A 22,477-nucleotide genomic window follows, 5' to 3' on the forward strand; every position below is an offset into this window, starting at 1 on the left:
GTGAAGATCATTTTTTTGTCAACTTTTTAAATTACGACTGAGATTATACGACAATAATATATTAAATTTAATGAAAAATACTAACATTAAAGGTTATGATAATAAAATATTTAAACACGACCTTCAAATTATATTTTGGGGTCATTCGGAATTAAATCAACTTTTTAGTACATCTACAAGTGAAACTCGATTCTGTATTTTTAAATTAAATAGAAATATGATCATATTGTCAAATGCGATAGTAGAATGAATTTTGAAGTCTTGAAAAGATTTTAAAAGACAAATTAACTTTCATTTCATCCTAATAAGAACAAAAATAGCTACTAAATTGTCCAGATAAAAAAGCGATCATACAGTTTCTGATCTAGAAAATAATAGAATTTACATTTTTCTAATAACAAACTATGATAGAAACAACTTACTTAACACTTAACCTACCAAAACCCGGTCAAATTTACCGGTTTCAAATTAACACATTTAAACGGTACAATATCGCTATCAAACTTTATAAATTTCTCAAAATATGCATGTAATATATTTTTCAGTGTTTAAATTTTAATTTTTTGCTCTTTTCCGGGGCAAATTTGTTGAGTATCCTACCCTACCGCGGTTTGTCATATGACCGAAAAACGAGCAAAAATGTTCGGTAGGTTTAGTGTTAATTTGATGATAAATACTAAATTTTTAATCGAATTCGAAATATTTGTTCTTAGAAAAATTTAGCCTTAAATTAATTTGACTTTTTAAAAATGAAAGGTTAAGAAAGAAAAGTGTTGTAAATGTAAATATTTCAAATAAAATAGAATGTGAAGATGTACAATATATTTCGAATCAATTTAGAATTTTACTAAATTACGAATTTATTTATTGACTACAAGCATTATGTCGCATTCAAAAGATTAAATTTTCATAAATTAAAGGGTTTGGTTTAGCTCTAAGGGAAATTCTTTTCAATAAATTAAGTCTGCTTATACTTTGTGAAGTAGTTTTAATTTTTAAGTTAAATTAAGGTTTTAGCTTATTTTGCAAAAATTTGTTTGTTCAAAATTTTCAGTTTTAAATTCTGAGGACAAATTCAGAACTAAATTGAACGTATTCGAGTGTTTTCTCATCTTTAATAAATCTTGCTGCTTTATAGAATGCCTTAATCGATTTTATAAGTATAAAAAAAATTATTTCTCAAGATTTAAATAGTTTACTTTTTGTATTTAGCGAGTCAATTTGATAAATGTCCAGATAGTACAAGATTCATAATTGTTTTGTTAGATAATTTTTTAATTTTACTTTTTCATCCCAACTTGTCTTATTATTATGAGTTGTTGCCCTATCACTCTTACTACCGGACATCTGCTTTATTCTTTTACAGAATAAAAACATATTATAACAATTAGAAATGAAAAGTTTCACTAGGGTAGAGTCAGCCCTTTTGGCCATGTAAGCACTTTTGGCCACCTAAAACAAAATCACATTGTAAGGCAATTATGAGTGTATTGAGAACAGGAAAATGGGTCTTATTTCGTGACCTCTAATCTAACGAATCAGAAAATCATAGTTGATTTTGTATCGACTTGATTAATTCTAAGTTATTGAAAGAAATTCTCGACAAGGTAAACAATCACTAAAAAACATGGGATTCTTAAGAAACTTGTTAATGTTAAGAGAAATTGTTTTGCATTATTTTATATTTTTGATGAAAATATTTTATGTTATTCAATGAAAGTCCATTTCTTAATTAACTAAATTTTATTGTGATATCATCTTTAATAAGATTTTCTAACAAATTAAATGAAAATCGGATGTGGCTAAAAGAGCTTACTTTTTTCTGCTGTGTAAGTACTTTTGGCCATTCATTTTCGCAGATTTCAGTGAAACCAATCATGACTTTTGACTGATTTTTACATCAAACAGAAAATGTGCAAAATGTCGTTTAAAATACTCTAATAATCACATAAAATTGGTGTTAAATAAGAATAGAACTTGTGCTGTGTATTTGTGAATTTTTTCGAGAGCTATTTCTTCTGTTATTTTATTAAAATTCTATTGGAAACAAGTATCCAAAAGTGCTTACATAGTGGTCAAAAGTACTGAAACATGCATAGTTGCATAAAATGCATTTTTCACTAAAATATCCAAAAAAATTTGGAATTCTCTTGGATTATTAGGAAGAAACGGCCTTAAGGTATCTTTGTACAAAATTTTATTTTATTTAAATAAAGATTACAAAAATTACAAGCACATGAAACCTTAAAGTGGCCAAAAGTACTTACTCCACCCTAAGACTGAAATCTATAGTTACTAAAGATATTGTTTATAAAACAGTTAAGATGATTAAAGTTCTACAGTTTTTAAAAAATTTAAAGAAATACCCTGAGCTTTCTAAATTTGAAAAGAAAAGGTTAAAATGTGTGAAATAGTAAATATTTTCTCTAATTGGCTAAGTGCTTGATTTTCGTTTGAACCTCAATTTCGAGGTTAAAAATCAATCTGAGAGAAAAGTTGCACTTGGGCGAAAATGTAACTAATAAAATGCTCTATCAAACACACAAAACAGATTGTTGGGGACAGTCCTAAGTTTTCAAGATATTTTTGATTAAAATTGTTAAAAAGTTCGATTTTTCCATGTGTTCTGACATATATGAGACTACAGCGCCCCTGGTGTCAGTTGTACGAACTCTATCTGTACAAAGGATTATCGGTCATATAAAGGAGAACAAATGTTCCCATATTAAGAAATAAATCGGTTCAGCAGAATCGAAGATATAGGCACCCAAGTATGAAAAAAACGACAAAAACGATTTTGCCAGGATTCCAGGCGCAAAAACAAAATGAAATCAAAATAATAAGTATTTTCGTAAATCATTTGACCCTAGCAATAAAAAAAATAGCACAATAACCCAGGGACAAAATCACTGTTGCACAGTGTAATACAATGAGTTATAAATGCACAGTGTAAACCATGAGATAGTTATTTTATTATAGTTTAAGGTTTTAAGGTTTCAATTAGATATTCAAGATTCCTCCCTAAATATCGTTCAACTGTTCCAGTTCTATTTCAATTTAAAATAAGAGTAGACATAATGCAAACGATCAATAGTTAACTTACAAAAATTTTGATAATTATAGCAGCAATAAGAACCCCTATGCTTTGAATAAAGTCCCCGATGATATGAATCATTGCTGCTCTGACATTGATGTTTTTGGATTTTTTCCTATTACTAAAGTTTTCCTCTTCCTTGAGAGTAACGTCAATTTCTTCTAATCCCTGATGGACTGATCCATTTGGTTCTAATATTGTGTAGTCCTCAGTTTGACGGCAGTTAAGAGGACTTGTTCTATTGTCAGGAGAAAGCCTACAAAAAATTTAAGACAAGTTAAAAAAAACTTTTCTTTTAGAAGTCCCTCAAATCCTCTCACCTTCCCAGGGTTAGTTCATGGCTTCCCCTATGGGCGTCTGTGGCTTGCATGTCTATCACATCCTCATGATTGATGCTTCCATTGCATCCACTGGCCTTGCTGAAGGAATTATGGCGACTATGCGTCGTCAGGAAGGAGGTACTGTGCAGACTTAATGGATTGGGCAGAGCGACGTCGAAATTGCCTCGAGGCGCTTCCGCCAGAGTCTTTTTGGTGTGGTCACTATCACAGTTGTCGTGGGTGTGGGAATGGGCGTGGAGGACACTGGCGCAAGATCCATGCAACACGATTGCCATTCTGTGCACAAAGAGTGAAAGTTAATGCAATTATTTATGTAATGTCGCCAAGGTAACATACGCAACATTGAAGGCCACACCGACGGAAGAGATGATGATCATGGTGTCAGCATCTATGTCAAAGTCCCAGTTGATGAGGCGAATTATTGCTAAGTAGATTAGTACACCTGTCAGTGCCCAGATACCTAGGATGGACAGGACTGCTCCCGCCACTTCGACTCTTTTATAGCCGAAGGACATGTGTTCATCTGCAGGACGTTTTCCCAGCCAAATTGCCAAGAGAGCAATGATGAAGCTAATGCAGTCTGAGAGCAAGTGGGCAGCATCCGTAATTACAGCTAAACTGCCAGCTAAGTATCCACCAAAAAGCTCTGCAACCTTTAAAAATAAAATAATTAACTTTAATGTGAAGATTCCATTGGAAAGCATAAGACGGAATTCATCATAACGTTGAAAGGAAGCTATAAGTACTTCCATAAAAAATATATTAAAAGGTTTTCTCAAATCAACGGTCATACAGATCATTGTAAACGCCTGTCTTTAGAATGTTCTTTGCACTTCCTTATGAGAAACTTTTAACAAAATCTTTGGTCACGTTACAAATCCTTTTTTTATATTAAAAAACGATGAAAGATTTCAATATCAAAATAGAGAAATTTAGTTTGCTGAAAAGTTTCTAAATTTGATCTTCAGAACAAATTCAAAGGGTAAAATGGGAAAAAAGTATTATTCAAGGGTATATGGGAGTTTGTCTTACAAGGCACATTTAGTTGCCATCAAATTATAGGAAGATCATATTCCTTTATTTTTTTATTATATTAATCTTAAGCGAATCTAAATGCTTTTTGTAAATTATACGAAAATAAAAAAAAAAATTGGTGGTTGCAGTTACCCAGATTTCTCTTATCCGTTAAATTAAAATTTAAAATCGTGAATATTTGTCATTATCCAGGAATGTTATTTTATTTAATGCTATTAATCCCATTATCAAAGAATTCTACAACAATTAAAAGAAAAGAGGAAAATGGAAGAAGCATCTTGACTTTGTGACTCTTTTAGGCAGTCCGGATTATTATTAATCGTATTGAGATATTGTATTATAAGGTAATCATGTTTACAATGTTAATTCACGTATTCGAAGAATTTACTAAGTCTATTCCTAGGAGCGCCTTCCCGTAGTGAGAATGCTTTTTCTACACTCAGAAAAATAATCGAGTAAAACTTACTCGAATCGATGTTGAATTAACTCTTTTTCGTTGTGATTTTCGATTAACTCTTTTTTAGAGTTGATTTTACTTCTATTTAGGTGTAATATTCAAAAGAGTTGTTTTAAATTTTTTCCCTAAAATTTACATGACAAAAGAGTTAAAATAACTCTTTTTAAGACTGAAAATAATTTGTTTTAAGGGTTATAATAACGCGTTTCAAGAGTTAAAAAAATCTTTTTTAAAGTTAAAATATTTATTTCAAATCCCAAAATGAATATGTTTAGTAATTTTATGTTTTTTATTTATTTTATCATTTTTTATTTTATCATTTTCTTTATTAATATGTTCTTGACCTCAAGTTCCCTATGTTCCGAGCCAAATATTAAGTATGATGCACGCACATGTCCTCATAAAACACTGTTAGGCATATTTCTAGTTGATGTTCCATTTGTCACACGAAAATCTTCTTGACTGAAGTATATTCTTAAAACGAAAACACTTAAGCATATACTTCAGTCGAGATGAAATTTTACATCGAAAAAGAGTAATAATTACATCGATATCCGACGAATTAATTCAACGCGCACTAAGAGTTGTTACAACACTATTTACTAAAATTTATACAACGAAAAAGAGTAATAATTACATCGATATTCGTAGAGTTAATGCAACTCTGCCATAGAGTTGTATTAATTTTTTAGGTTTTTTCTTAGTGTTGCTCCCGAAGTTATTATATGTGAAAATTGTTTAAATCAGACATTCAGATCTTTCCACAGGACGGGACTCGAACTCACAACAACTGTGAGTCAAGGCGGTGATTGATCCGCTCAATAGCCAACCTCTTACCTATTGCTCCACTGAGATCCCCAGAGGCAGTCCGATTGACTGATTAAAATCTTTAAAGACGAAAAACTGTGTACTGTTATTAGGATAACTCGGTATGATTAATAAGAATATTAAATTATTTTACTGTGTTAATAAGCAAACATATGTGGAATTAACAATAATGACCGCATTGTGGTCATTAAAGATCCTAAATTTTGATTCCCATATCAAGCTGGCATCCAACAGAAACTTCCCAGAAACATTCAAATGATTTACAAATTTTCACTTTTAATATTCATACACTGAGAGAAATCCGAAAAAGTTAAAATAACATTCCGAAAATGTTAATTTTACGCTGCAGTATTGATCCAAAATTGGTGTAAATATTACCCTTTTTAGGTATATTATGGGTTAAAGTTACCCGTTTTCATGTTAGTTTTACCCTTAAAAAGATGTAAAATTAACTTTAAAAAATGTTGATATATTTTTACACCCGAAAAGTATTAAAATTATGAGGAAAAAAAGTTAATCGCACCTTCTTTTTTCTCAGTGTATGTGTGCTTGAGTTGAGATGAATTTTCCTGCATATTTAGGCTTTAAGACTTTGGTAAAGATAGTACGGAAGGACGTTTTTGGATAATCGTGATAATCCAATAGAGTATCTTTGTAGTTCTCTAAATGATGGTAGACATCAGTGATGCAATTCTGACGCCGTCACATTGCTATCCCGCCAAAATTTTCCCGATTTTGCGAAATAGAAATATACATCATACACAGAGTCTTTACTCTGTATGAGTGGGCACGGATAAAGAGTGTGGCGCTCTCAGCTGGATGGCATATGTGTAGTAGTGCCATAGACATAAAATACATAGACTCCTCATTCGCAAAAAGTAAACACTTTCGCGTTTGACATTCACTTTTTGAAATATTTTTTACAGTGTACTGAAATCAAAACAACCTGATTTTCCCGCTATTTTCTGAATCTTCCCGCCCTTTTGTAAATTGTCATAAAAAATACCGCCAAAAATTATTAATCCTGATTTGTGCACTTTGTGCAGTTTTATGAGTTTTTTGAACTAATAATTCGCAACTATTATGTTATTTTATTAGAATACTTACCAGAACACGGTGCCAAATTTTATACTAAAATATTAAAAGCAAAATTAGTATTAGAGAAAAATATCAAAAGTACCGAATCCTCAGGCTGTGAAGATAATTTTTTGTTGGAAATAACAACAGTTTAGCCAAATTCAAGACAAGACATTCATATTTGTTTGAACCCCCAATATTCCACCGATTCCAACTATTACAAGATAGCAAATGAAATGCTGTAAAAGTAATTTATATGCTGGGGTACTGGAAGATTTCGCCAGGAATAGGGAAGTATTGTTCCTGAAGCAAAAAGGATAACTCATAAGACATTCTAAATCGTGGCTAAGAAAATATTATATAATTTAGGAAATAAAAGAATTTATGAACAATTCTCACAATAAAAGTATTTATATTTTAGAAGAAATAATAGAATAAATATTAACTCAATAACAATATTAACAATATTAACTCAATAACAATCTATATCTATAATGTTATTATAAAAAAAGGATCGATGGATAAGAAATCAATTAAGTCAGTGTCCCATGAAAAATGTTAGATGACGAAGTTTCTGTCTTTTGGAGCTTTCAGGTTTGGATGCTTTATGAATGGCGTAGAATCTTACATTCAAATACTTCTCGGTGATTGCATCAATTAGCAAGAAACGATGATCTGCAGCATGTAGAAAATCAGTGTCATCTTCAAACAGATTTGGAATGTCAGCACAGGTTCTGCGCACCATTCTTCTAATCTTGAGAAAATCCTGTTCGGTATGATTGTTTCCCATCTCACGCAAAGCTTTTTCCGCAATCTTGCACACCCTCAATACGGAATTTGATGGATATTTCAGTCGTCCATATGCTTTATAATAAATAAGACAGTTGTCTCGCTGTTCCCCCTCCAAAAGATTGGTGCATTTGTCGCAATGGATTCGCAAAAGCAGACGTTTTATCACAAATCCTGCGATATATTCCACCACATTTTCTGCATATAAAGACAGAGAAGAGAGTCCGAAGATGTACTGATATGTTTCGAGATATTCCTCTTCCTCTTTCAACAACTGCACATTGCTTTCTTCATCGTCCTTGGTTAGAGCAGCCATTGCAGATTGCACTGGGATGCAATTGCCGACTCCTCGATCACTCAACTGGCAATGCACTAAAAGTCTTTTATAGCATGCTTTAAATTCGAGCGTGTTGGGATTGTTTCCACGTCCAAGACGACTGCGAATGGCCGCAAAATATAATTCCACGTGGTCTTGATTTAGTTTATAAGTTGGGAGATACGTTATATAGTTTTTTTTATCGTCATCTCATAAAGATGGACGATATTTTTGAGGCAAACCATTAATCCTACGAATCCCACACTTCTTTGAGAATGGATAATCTTTGTTCCATCAGGATACATAAGATCTGAGATATAATGGATCCCTTCTTCACAGGTCTGAATAATTTCTTTGAAATTTTTTTCGCAAAGTGCTTTTTTCATTCCTGTGTCAGCTGTGGTTTTTGTGTTCAAGATGTCAAAGATTTGATTAAACTGTCGAATGAACTTTATAGTCGGATGACATCCCCGAAATTGTGGCAGACGTAGGACTTCATCACAAAATTGAAGGGCATTTGCTACAGACAGGCTTAAAGCCTGTGTCGCTAACCTCACCTTCATTTTCTGATCTTTGAAGTAGACATGAGCTTTTCTTAATTTTGTACCCGCATATAATCCCTCCTCTTCTTGTATTTTTACCAATTCCTCTAGGTACTTCCAATTAATCATTCCACCTTCTGAATCCATTAGTGGTCCTTTTTCGCCTAAAGTATTTCTTACCAGTTTAATCATATGTACCGGATCGGGGTACGCACACAAAGTAACACCATCTATTTGGAATGTTGTTACCAATGAAAAAGGGCTCAGATCACAACCAAGTTCAGTAAAAGTCGCACGATTCACTAATGTACCATCACAGGTAACACCAAGAACTTGAACTTTGCATTCCAACAAATTTCGGACGCAAATCCTGACCAAATTTGCTTTTTGAGAGGCATTTGCTTTAACCGCTTTAACGATGGGGAAAAAGCCAAGGGCAATCTTCCATTTTGCATTGATGGCAACAGCCATAAACACTAGTACTTCTTGAGCCAGTTTTCCACTGTGTTCTTCTTCATCTCCGAAATCAATGTATCCACTTGCTCGTTCACCTTTCCAGCTTGTCCCTTGCGCAATTGACATTTCATCATACGATAACTGAACGCACAATTGATAAGGTGTTGCCTCTTGAGCTTTTTTTATTGCATCAAATGCCTCCTGTGTAAAACCTGGATTTACGTCAACAACTTTGTACCATCTGGAAATTGTTGATGGACTGGGCAACGCAAATCCCCACTCAGCCCTAGCGTAGTCATACGCTTTCGGTGAGTAAAAGTTGAGTGTGAGGGCGAATTTCTTTTCTTCTTCGGTGTAGGACTTCTTTTTTCGTGAAAGGAGCCTCCTGACTGCATTCTCGACGGCCTTCGGTAGGGCTGTTAGCCTCAATGCTTCTTCGACACTGAGAATACTTTTCTTTGAAAGGGCTTCAACGAAATCAGATAATTTTTTAATTTTTTTCGCCTGTCTTTTTGACTTCTCACGGAAACCAGCACATCTTTTTTGTAGACCTGATACATATGTCCTCATGAATTTTAATTTTTCATATCGAAGGTACTGGCGACCTGGCGAAGAATCAGTTGCTGTCGTATTTAATGCTCTTTTTAGAGTTATTCTCTCTGTAGATTGGATCATCTTCGATAAATCATTTTTCGTTGAAGACTCAGGATTAAAATGTCTCGCAATGTCTGGTATTTTCTCAGTGTTGGCTCTTTTTGAAATCTAAAAAATAAGATACATACATTTTAACAGAGAAAATCATTGAATATGTTGGATCCGTCAGGGAATCATTAAGGGCGGAGCCCTTAAAGCAATCGCGTGGATGAGCGCCTTGACCCCAAGAGGTTTCTCCAGAACCCTCAGCGTTCCTCCTAACGATCTGTACCCTACGACGATCCAACATGAACTAACTCTCTCAATACTAATCCTCCCAATACGATAACCCTCCCGAAGAGGTAACTCACAGGCAACCACTAGGAACGATCTTAGGAGAAATCGGCTCCGCTTCGAGAAACATCTATGATATCAAATTGAAATACCAACGGGGGGTTTAACCGTTTGAGAGAAGCTAGTGCTAACGAATATAAAAATTTGAATCCTAAACCCTTTAAGGATGATTGGAACACGGATGCTGCATAAAAAAAAATGAAATAGATATAAAACAAAAAAATCTTAAGAAGCTTTAATTAATTATGGCAAAAAACAAATGGTCAGTAAAAAGTCAAAAGTGGTCAGCAGAAAATCAAATGTGATCAGCAAATAATTCGAAATAATCAGCAAAAATTTTCAATTTTGTCAGTAAAAAGTTAAATTTGGTCAGTAAAAACTTCGAATTGATCAGTAGATATATTCGAGTTGATCAGTAAAAAATTAAAAATTAATCAGCAAAAAATTAAAAATAGTCAGTAAAAAGAAAACATGGTCAGTAAAAAATTAAAAATGAGCAGCAAAAAAAAATTTAAAAAGCAGTAAAAAATTAAAAATGAGCAGTAAAAAATAAAAAGTGGTCAGCAAAAAATTAAAAATGATCAGTATAAATATTCGTATTGATCAGTGAAATATTAAAAAGTGGTCAGTAAAAAATTAAAAATGAGCAGTAAAAAATAAAATTTGATCAGTAGAAAATCAAAAGTGGTCACTAGAAAATAAAAATTGGTCAGTAAAAAATTAAAATTGGTCAGTAAAAAATTAAAACTGGTCAGTAAAAAATATAAATTGGTCAGCGAAGAATTAAGCCAGTGATAATCCTAAATCAGCTTATAGAGGTGCATTTCCTTCGGGATCGGGAATCTTCGTTTTTTCCATTTTGTTTTTTACACTTTTGTTTTTCCCGGTTTTTTCTTTGGAATCTTTGTCTTCGGTAACTTTTGTTTTTAAAAACTTTGTCTTTGGAAATCTTGTATTTCATACATTTTTCACAATTTTCATAAATTCTGTCTGTAACACATTTTGCACAAGTATATTTTATACCTTTCCAAAAATTTCCTTTCTCTCAAAAAATTTCCATTTGCCCCAAAGGACGAAACTAAAAACTTCTCAAACCATAGAGAATTTCCCTTTGCCCCAAAGTACGAAACTAAAAACCTCCCAAAAACAGAAAACTTCCTTTTGCCCCGACAGACGATACTGATAACTTCCCTAAACACAGATAATTTCCCTTTGTCCCAAAGGACGAAACTAAAAATTTCCCAAAGCACAGAAAATTTTTCGTAGCCCCAAAGTACGAAACTAAAAACCTCCAAAAAACAGAAAATTTCCTTTTACCCCGACAAACGATATTGATAATTTCCTAAAACACAGAAAATTTCCCTTTGCCCCGACAGGCGATACTGTTAACTTCCCAAAACACCCTTGTCCCAAAGGACGAGACTAAAAATTTCCCAAAATACAGAAATTTTCCTTTGCCCTAAATAACGAAACTAAAAATTTTCCTTTGCCTTGAAGGACGAAACTAAAAACCTCCCAAAAACAGAAAATTTCCCTTTGTCCCGACAGGCGATACTGTTAACTTCCCAAACACCTTTATCCCACAGAACGAAACTAAAAATTTCTCAAAATACAGAAAATTTCCCTTTAAATAACGAAACTAAAAATTTCCCAAAACAGAAAATTCCCCTTTGCCTCGACAGATGATACTGGTAAGTTCCTAAAATACAGAAAATTTCCCTTTGCCCCGACAGACGATACTGATAACTTTCTGAAACACAGAAAATTTCCCTTAGCCCCAAAAGACGAAACTAAAAATTTCCCAAAACACAGAAAATTTCCCTTTGCCCTGAAGGACGAAACTAAAAACTTCAAAAAACACCATTGTAATATCTTTATTTTATTTAATAAAATATATTTGTTTAAAATATATAAAAGATAAGATTTCCATAGACAATGTTTCCAAAAAACAAGGGTTACCGAAGAAAAAGATTCCAAAGACAAATTGGAAAAAGCAAAATGGAAAAAAAACAAAGATTCCGCAAACCTTTAGAAACTATGAGAGATAGAGGCCTCATAATTTACACCCTATTAAAGTCTCCTTTAGGCTCAAGATGTGCAAAATTTCACTTGAAAATGAAGAAAATTACTGCTCATTTTTAATTTTTTACTGACCATTTTTAATTTTTTACTAACCACTTTTTATTTTCTATTGATAACATTTTATTTTCTACTGATCAAATTTTATTTTTTACTGCTCAATTTTAATTTTTTTACTGACCATATTCTATTTTTTATTGATCACTTTTTATTTTTTACTGACCAATTTTTATTTTTTGCTGACCGCTTTTGATTTTCTACTGATCAAATTTAATTTTTTACTGCTCATTTTTATTTTTTTACTGACCATTTTTTTTGCTGATCACTTTTTATTTTTTTTACTGACCATATTTTATTTTTTGCTGATCAATTTTTTATTTTTTGCTGACCACTTTTTGTTTTTTTACTGTCCATTTTTTATTTTTTGCTGCCCATTTTTAATTCTTTGCTGATCACTTTTTAACCTTTTACTGATCATCTCGAATATTTCTACTGCTCGTTTTAAATTTTTTGCTGACCACTTTTTATTTTTTACTGCTCATTTTTAATTTTTTGCTGCTTTTTTAAATATTTTTACTGATCATTTTGAATTTTTTGCTGACCAAATTCAATATTTTTACTGCTCATTTTAAATTTTTTACTGACCACTTTTTATTTTTTACTGACCACTTTTTGTTTTTTACTGATCATCTTTTACTTTTTACTGATCATGTTTAATTTTTTGCTGACCACTTTTCATTTTTTACTGACCGCTTTTAATAAAGTACTGCTCTTATTTAATTTTTTACTGACCATTTTTTTTATTTTTTACTGATCATTTCGAATTTTTTGCTGACCAAATTTGACTTTTTACTACTCATTTATTCAATGCCATTAATTATTATGCTATTGGATGTACTGTTTTAGAAAATGACTTTCATTTTTTTCCATCATAAGGGAAGAGTACCGGCGATCGGCAGTGTTCCTCGGATCGTCAGCTTATTACCATATTGTTGCACTAATTCAAATAATTTTTTAAAAATCAGTAGCTACTTTTTATCATATAACTATCACCAGAATGCATTGCATTAGTCCAGATTTAATTTATAAAAATAATTTTCCGTGAAACACCTGATTAAATTCGTGACGATCCAAGGTACAGAGCACTTAGTTGAAATGACACCTACTTTTTAATAATTTATTGTAATAATTTAAAATTTAAATACATAGATATAGTTATATAGATATAGTTAACATTCCGATCCGGGGTGCTCTTCCCTTATCACAATTCAGGGAATTTATTGGTTTTGCCTATTTTGCTGTTTGGCTTCACTTTATTGATCATAACTTTAAATCATCAAATTTATATAAATATATATAAATCTGTAAAACTACTCCTTGTGGGTGATATAAAGAAGTTTTCGTAAAAATACGAAAATTAGACCTTTGACCTTGAATAATTCAAGATGGCGATTTTTCCGGTGGTAGGTGTCAAAGGACGAAATATTCAGCTGGACTAAACTCTAAAACATTTCCAAAACTGAAGGAAATCGTCAGGGCCAATTTTTTTAAAATTAAAAAAACCTCATTTTTTGCCTATTTTTGGGGGATAGAGAACGCATGAAGGAGGAGGGGGTAAAAACAAAAAAATTACGTTCGAGGTAATGTCATTTGAGGTGGGGTCACCGAAGACCGGAAGTTGATATCTCTTACCGTTGATTTTTTATATGGGTCAAAAGACTGAAAATTGCGAAAAACAGTATTTTTATAAAAGGGCTATTACCGTTACTTTCCCGATCCATCACCGATTGTGACCGATGCAGTCGGGTGCAGAATTAAAAGATCTTTCAAAAATGTCCAAATTTTTTCCAAATCCGTTGAAAATTAGGCCCTCTAGGGTAGTTGACTTTTGATCTTGACTAATTCAAGATGGCGATTTTTCCGGTGATAGGTGTCTAAGGACGAAATGTTCAGCTGGACTACCTCCATAACATATCGAAAAATGAAGAAAATCGTCAGGGCCAATTTTTGCAAGGTCATAAAACATGTTTTTTAGAGGGGATAGAAGGGGTGGGGGTAATTTGGGTAAGTTAGTTAGATAGAATGTATTGACTTCTGGGGGGGGTCACCGAAGACCGGAAGTCAATATCTCTTACCGTTTAGCAGCTAGGATGTTGCAAAGTTGAAAAAAAGTCGATTGTGAAAACTGCTCTCTCTCTCGGAGTTCGAGCAGTTAACATTAAAAAAAAAAGAAATCTTTGAAACACCATTTCGTTATCTTAACATCATCGTGGGTAGAGCTCAGTATTACCATTGAATATGGAGAGTAATTAATACTTAAGATTATGTACTATTAACAAAAACATTCCGTAAAATTATTCCTTAATCTCCAGCTTTTGCCCAAACATACGACTTTTTTGGGCCAAAGGTAGTAGAATTTATGGGTTAATAAATTAAATAAAATATTCTAAAAGCGTATTGAATTTACCAATAATGATCTAGTACAAATATAAAATAATATCCCTTTCTATCAAAATTTCTCTTTTATTTGATTTTTTCGAACTCTAATAGAGTCAACGAATCCAATAGAGTCAACAGGCTTGGAAATAATTAGTTGACTCTATCGAGGTCCCACTCTATTGACTTCTGGGCTTCGGTGACCTCCCCACAAGTCAACATTCTTTAGCGAACTAACTTACCAAAATATGATTTTCGGACTTTGTACAAAATTGGCTTTTACGATTTCATTTATTTTTGGAAATGTTTAGTAGTTAAATATAGCTGAACATTAATCCACCGACACCTTTCACCGGTTAAAGCGGCACCTTGAAGTATTCAAGATCAAAAGATCTAATTTTCACCCGTTTTGTTTTGTAATTTAATTGTTATTAATATTTTTTTTACTTCAGCGATTTTCGATTTCAAAATAGTTTTATGGTGATTTGTAAACAAAATTTAAATCGACATTAATCTTATATGCATCCCGTAACTTTGCGAAAAAGAATATAAGGTAAAGCTCCTTCTCGGGAGTTCGAGCAGCTCGCAAAGCTTCGAACGCTTTGACACTCAATTTTTGAAGCAAACTCCTTTTGTGAATAAAAACTATAATACTTGTAATTAAAATTATTCATTAGAGCAAAAATTATCATTCATTGCTGTTGTTAGAAAAATTTCTCCAATTTTTGGGCTATTTTTGTCCCTATTGTCCATCCATCCAAGAAAACTGCCGAATCCTACGGTATTAGATTTTCCAAAATGAGATAAAAAACGTTTCATTATTGTTTGTTGTTGATTTTCGGTTTGTGAAAACTAAATTATAACTAAACAAAAAAAAACAGATTCAATTTTTATTTTGATTTATGTAAAAGGACAAAAAACTAACGATTATTCATCCAATATGGAAATCATGCATTAAATAATTTCTGAAGAAAACTATTTCAGTGGAAAATATTTTGTCAACGACTAATTTATATTTTGGAAGATTCACAGTATATATTGTTTTTTAATGGAATTTTACGCAGAAAATGACTTCAGGTAGTATAACAGAGTAGAAACTACCAATTCTTTTACCACAATTCTAAACTAAATGACCTATTATATTTCTAATGGTTTCTACACATTAGGAGAAATTTCTTTAAAAAATGTCATTTTAAAGAACATTTCCCCTATCCTTGGAGGCAGAAACGTCAGAATTTTTTATAAAATGCAGTTTTTGACGAAAATTGCTTCTAGTGTGTAGACACCATAAGACACAGAGTAACGAAATATTTTTCTCTTTGTCAATTTAAGCCTTTCTACTAACTGAAATTTCTTCTGTTAATTCATATAAATACCAGAACGATTAATAAATTCAATTACAATATTAAAAATAGCCCTAGACAACTTCATAAAAAGATTTTTAGGGAAAGGTGGGAAACTATGAGAATTCTTTTAACCCTTAACGAACGAGAACATACAAAACTTACCTCTTCCTCTTGCTGCTCTTGCTCAAACGGACTCCTAACCTTTGCTTGACGTATTATTTGTGCGTTCTTTTCTGTGTCAGACACAGATATGGTTGATTCAGATAATGATGACGATTCAATCGTAAAGACATCATTTTTGTGATGGAATGTGTGGATCTAAAAAAAAAAATATATATATATATATATAAGGCTTTCAACAACCAATATAATAAATGTTTAAAATTACCTCAGTTGATGTTACGGAATCATGTGGGTCTCCTACTATTTCTATATCCGTTAACGTGGCTGATGAATCGATGATTTCCTCAGTTTTTTTGAAAGCTAACGGTAACACCACGTCATGTAAGCCAAGTGCATTTAAAATTATCTAAAAGAACATTATATATTTAAAAACTAAATAGAAATTTTTTTTTACTAAAAATAGTGAAATTATTAAAATTTTTGTGCTATGTACACATTTTTACTTTCTTCTTAGAATTACTTATATTCTTTTAAGACAATTGATAAAAGTTTTGTTTTTTTTAATTTTTTGTGGTTGTTGTCCTCTACTTTTGTCAATGATGTATTTGGGTGAATTGAGTAATATTTACTTTTTTCAAAAAATTCGCGAATACATGCACTGTTATTGAAGTTAATACTTTCACAAATTCTACAAGTTCTTACTTTATGTTCCGAATACTAAAGGACAATTTCACACAATCATTATAAATTTTCTAAAAAAAAGAGTATGAATTAAAATTTCGACACCTTTTAGTCTGGGTAAGGTGTTATTTTATATTATATCTGTTTTATTTTTAAACGGGATTCCTTAGTGGACAATCTTAAAAGATATAAAAAAATTTAATCTTATTAGAAAAAATATATGCTAAATTGATATTATTATTATTTTTTCTTTAACTTGCCACAAATTTGTAAGACGGAACCACCCTACTTTTTGTGAGCCTTAAATAAATTTAAAGAAAAATAAAAATTGAAAAATTTATATATTACTTCAATTTTAAATTTTAGGACAAATACAAAAGCAAATGACAAACTTTTTCTCTTTTAGAGTCATTAAAAGTATGCTAATTTCACATGTGAATAATTACAATAGCAAAAAATTTTTAACAACATGGAATTTGACTATAATAAAATATTTAAAGGCTAAGAAAATTAAAAATTAATATGAAATCGAATCATAGCGAAAATTTGAGAATTGAAATGGTGTTCTTTACCTCCTCTTCATGAAATTGCAAATCTCCTTGTCTTGTTTTTTTAACAAGAAATCCATTATCATCTTCGTCTGACGATCCATGAGAATCCAATAAAGAATTATTCCTGGAAATATTAAAAGATTAAATATAAAAAAAATATTAATTTAGCAAATTTTGCTTCATTTGTGATTTTAAAAGAATTTACCCAAATCAAGTAGTCAAATAAAAATTTGTCTGAAAACCTTTTTCTTTGAATGAAAAACTAATAACAGCTCTAATTGCCAATAAACATCATTTTTTTGCCATAATCATTACACAGATTCATGATTCACCGTTATTGAACTGTTTAATAAGACTTTGGGTGGATTTTGGTTGAAAATAGAACCCATCGAGAACATATTTTTATTTTATACATTACTTACCTCCACTGAATTTCTTTCCTGCTCACAAACTCCCTTCTGGCGCTCCACCACCCGCGTTTCATATTAATCTTCTTTAATCACAGGAGAATCACAATTATATGAGTTTTCCACCGTTCGTTGAATGTTCACACTTATCACAACTGCACCTGCTGAAATTTCCTATGCAACTGACATAAAATAAAATTGAAGAAGAAGAAGAATTGAAAACATGTTTACATTTTACAGTGTAAGCTCCTGTCAAATCGAAAAGTGTGCTGTTCCAAGGGAAAATTTGAGCTTGAACAGTCTATGTATTTTATGTCTATGAGTAGTGCGCAAAAAGCGGAATAATGGCTGTTATTTTGAATATCCCGCGAATTTTATCTCGCGAGCTCCTGGAGGTCGAGAGATGGCAAAATAGATGCATTTTAAGTGAAAATTTCACGATTTAGTGCTCAAAAATTTTTGTTAAAATTGTTTCTATTAATTTTATGTAATATATAATTACATAAATTTAATGTCCACGAGGAAAGATTGAAATAATTATCGATGAATACTTTGGGGTTTCTTGGTGTCTCCAGAACATATACCACAAAGATACTTATAGTCCATCACTTTAACATTCTGAAATATTTTAATATGAAAATTCTCAAGAAATGAGTAAAAGTATTTGAATAAATGCATGTTATTTCAATAACGAGTAGCATGGTTTTCTCCAGAAACGATTTGTGAAAAAAAATTCAAAGAAGATTTTACTAGAACTACATTTTTAAACTAATTAATTTTTATTTTAATTTTTTCTATGATTTTCTTCATTTTCTTCATAAATCCCTGAATATCCTTCGAATCCTCGAAAAGGATTGCGCAAGACTACTTGTCTTTTTCACAAAAATATTCTCGAAAAAATAGCTAAGTTCTCTGAAGATCATAAACACGGAGAACTTAAGGGTAAGGGACCGGTGTAACAATTTATTAACAACAATATCTGATGGTCGTTGAATGGAACATTTCAGCCCAGAATTAAAAAAAAAAACATTTCTTCTCAGATATTTTTCGGTTCCCTACGGACCTTCTTCACGGGTCGAAAATGTCAGGTTTCTGGGATTTTGTCTGTCTTGGACGCCAAAGGGATGTCTTCATTGGGTACATGGGTTCTGAGTCACACACTTCACGAATAATTTTATAGCGATATCTTACTTTTTACAAAAAATAAGATTACTAGTTACTACACAAGTTAAACAAAATAAAATAAAAATCTTTCTTGGCTACTAACTAAGTTTTGCTTAACTTATTTGTAAAAAGTAAAATATCGCTGTAAAATTGTTCGTGGAGTGTGTGATTCAGGCAGGACCCATGTACCACATGTACCCAATAAAGACATCTCTTTGGCCCCAAGAAAGAAAAAGCACCGGAAACCTGACATTTTCGACCATTGAAGAAGGTGCGCTGCGCACGGCACCGAAATCTCTAGGAAGAAAAGATTTATAATCCAAGGACAAAATATTCACATTTTAATAGACTATTTTGTTCATGTTTTACGATGAAGTTAACATTACCTCTTCCTTCCCATCCTATGATATTCAGTGGCCCCAGCTCTTTCCTCAAGGAAATATTTTCGCGAAGGACACAAGTTGTCCTATACAGCCTTATTTATAAGTTTGAAGAATATTCAAGGATTTATGAGAAAAATTGAGAAAATTACAGGAAAAATTAAATGATAGGAAATTAGTTTGTTCTAGGGAATTTTTCCTTGAATTCTCCTGCAAAAATCATTTCTGGATTCTGGACACCAACGTTATGTAATGTACAATTATTGAGATAAATACGAGTTCAAACAAGCAAGTTTATTAATTTCTTGAGAATTTTTACCTAAAGATATATCAGAAATTTGACGTGATATTCCTCCATAAATGTCTTGGGAGAACATGTTCATGAAACACCAAAAGGAAAACAAAAGTACTCATCCACTGGCATCCCCCACAAGAAAGGATTTCATTTTATTTGCACTGTCTTTTAGAAAAAAAAAACTTTAGGTATTATAGTTCATAACGAAATTGTTTATTAAATACCGAAGACATTAATAAATTCATATGGAAAAAATAATTTAAAAAATTATTTTGTTGCCTTGGACCACACTTGTAACAAAGAAATTAAAATTTGAGTGATTTGATGAAGCCGGCTATGTAACGGAAATGATTTTGAAAATATCCCGCAATTAAAGAGTGAACGAGAGAGTGCGAGCGAGAGCAATGGCATGATTGAGAAATGACAGACTCATTGAACAAAGCGTTGAATTTCACGGATTTTTCTCTAGTTTTTCGCGAATTTAATGTTTTAGTAAATCAAATTACAATAATTTTCATCTCATAAAGGGTGTTTCTGTGTTTAAATGTGAATAATTTGCTCAAAAGTGCACAAAATATGAGCTGAAGCGGCTTCACACACACAACCACCTTCCCGAAAAATCTGGATAAATTTCGTGACGGACATCAGAATTGGGGGTCAGATTACAACTATAAACGATTTTTAATTGAAAATTCTATAAAGGTATGCAAATTTTTTTTTACTAAACAAGAATGCATACAAAAGTTAATTTATAAGAGCACAATTTATATTCCTTTGTAATTTTTGTTTGATTTTTCCTCGTGAGAGCTCTTTTCATCACCTTGTCTCTATTTTTTCATCCCAATTATAAAGAGAATTTTCTTAGAACGCATGCATTTTTTTCTAATATAAAAAAACACGCACTTTTAGTCTGACATACAATGAATTAGAATTAGATGAACTTTTTTTCCCCTGTTAATTTTTATGTAATTTTTATTTATTTACCAAATTGATAGAATATTTTATCAGCTCAAAAAAGAAAATTCAACTTTAAGGCGTTAATTTTTTTAAATTGAAACTCTCGAGGAATTTTTATTACAAGAAAAACTAAACTCATTTATATACTGACAAAGTTAGTAAAACAGTGACTAATCATAATATTATATCTCTGCATTGGGCTGTTTTTAAAAATTAAAGACATTTTAAATAAACTTTTTTTCTATCTGAGGACCTTTTGATACTGTGATTGATAACTATTTACTATTATAAATTAATCTATATGCAATATTTACTTTCTCGTACAACATGGGGTAAAAGGAACACCTAAGAAGTTGTGTCAAGACTTATTGACACTGTCCCATTTAGGATATGAAATTTGAACATCTCTTTTTATAGGAAAATATATGTATGTAAGTATATTATAGAAAAAAACATTACTTAACATTTTATTAAATATATTAAATAAATTTCAACAAGTGTCAATAGGGGTTCCTTGTTGAAGAGGTGTTCCTTTAACCCTACCTCTGCTTTTTAATCAGAAACACTTTGTTTTTTAAACAGGAAGGCAGAATTCGCATGATAATTTACAGTAATCATCCAAAGTTTTACCTAGTAGCATTAGTAAATGTCAACTTATGTTCTTTGGCTTTAAGAGTCCATATAATTAACTTTAATGGCCTGATTTATTTTACAGAACTACTTTCCTAACTTTCCTTATATTCAAACTCTCCTCATGAAATAATACCTTTCCGGAAATTTGTAGAAAAGAAAAATTATATAATCAATTAAAAGAATTTCTTTTTCTTCAATTTCGAAGAAGAACTTTGTGCATGCGCCGCGGAATGGGGAAAGACGCACAATTGCTTCATATCGTGATTCTTCACTTTGCTGGAATTACTAAAATGCAACTGAGAGTAATAAAAGTTGTTCGGAAAGACGTCATTCAGTCTTCTTTTACAATGCATTATATACTTTTAAAAAATAAAATTAACAACTTTTGATATTATTTACTCGAAAGCAAAAGATTTATTTTGTGGTGGAAGAAATGAGCGGAAAATAGCTGCTGAATAAATTGAAAATCCTATCGCATTTTAAATTACTAGAAGTGTTAGTCTTGTGGTATTTGAAGAGGCTTCAAATTACTAAATAACGAGATACAATATCTTGTACTGTCGCCATCGCCTTAGTGACTATTTGGAAATTTATATCTTATGTTTCAAGTATGTGTGCTTGTTTACATTTTTATACAGGTAGATTAATCGATAGGAATTTTAATTCAAACATAAGTTTAGAACAAAATCACACTGACCGTATAATTCTTACCGTCAACGACCAAAGCTTTATTTTTTTTTCAAATTTACACATTATTGTCGCAATTTTTAACACACAAAACAAGAGATAATTTTAAAAATGTTTTTAAAATTTAATAAAATGATAATACTTCAGTATCTTATAAGCAAATTCGAAATATTCATTGAAAAGAATTAAAATGAATATATAAAATTTTCGTATATAAAATTCTATATCTCAATCTTATAAGCCGTATAAACCTTTATATCTCTTTTGTCAAACCTTGCACGAAAATCACACTGCTTTTAAAGTCCTAAATTGAGTTTTTCGAAAAAATTTAAGAAGGACGACAATTCATTCCTATTCGATGAACCCGAATTATTCTGGAAACACTCATTTTTACATTTTAGGAAATAAGTTAATCAAAATAGATATTTATCTTCTAAAAGAATTTTAAAAAAGAATCTCAAAATTTCAATATTTTTAATCTTCTAATCTCTATATTCAAATCCATTAAAATTTTGGATATTTAAAATGATTCTTGAATGTTATTAATTAACCTGATCCTTAGAACCAAGGTTTATGCTATATAGATTAACTTTTCGAAATTGATACTTAACTCCCCAAAGGGATTTTTCCAAGAAAAAACTCAAAATTTCAAAATTTTTAATTTTTCAAATTCCTTTTTCGAATCATTTTGGGTGTTGATGTTATTATGAGTAAATCCGATAACCAGAACTAAGGCTTATGCTATATGGATTAACTTCTTTAATTTCCTAATAGACTACATTTTTGATATATTTGTTTTAGGATTGAATACGAAAA

General features: G+C 31.3%; 1 protein-coding gene across 3 annotated transcripts in view; it reads right to left on the minus strand.

Annotated features, from left to right (window-relative positions):
• LOC129799019 (proton-coupled zinc antiporter SLC30A2-like) overlaps positions 1-22,477 on the minus strand; it is a 30,481-nt gene that overhangs the window by 617 nt on the left and 7,387 nt on the right. For all 3 annotated transcript variants that reach the window (XM_055842607.1, XM_055842606.1, XM_055842605.1), the window contains exons 4-6: positions 3,772-4,088; positions 3,415-3,711; positions 3,104-3,350 (exon numbers count right to left, since the gene is read on the minus strand). In XM_055842607.1, coding sequence (XP_055698582.1) covers positions 3,104-3,350; positions 3,415-3,711; positions 3,772-4,088 — 861 coding nt within the window. The remainder of the gene's footprint in view (positions 1-3,103; positions 3,351-3,414; positions 3,712-3,771; positions 4,089-22,477) is intronic.

This window comes from Phlebotomus papatasi, chromosome 1 (genome assembly GCF_024763615.1).
Source record: "Phlebotomus papatasi isolate M1 chromosome 1, Ppap_2.1, whole genome shotgun sequence".
NCBI classification, from domain to species: Eukaryota; Metazoa; Arthropoda; class Insecta; order Diptera; family Psychodidae; genus Phlebotomus; species Phlebotomus papatasi.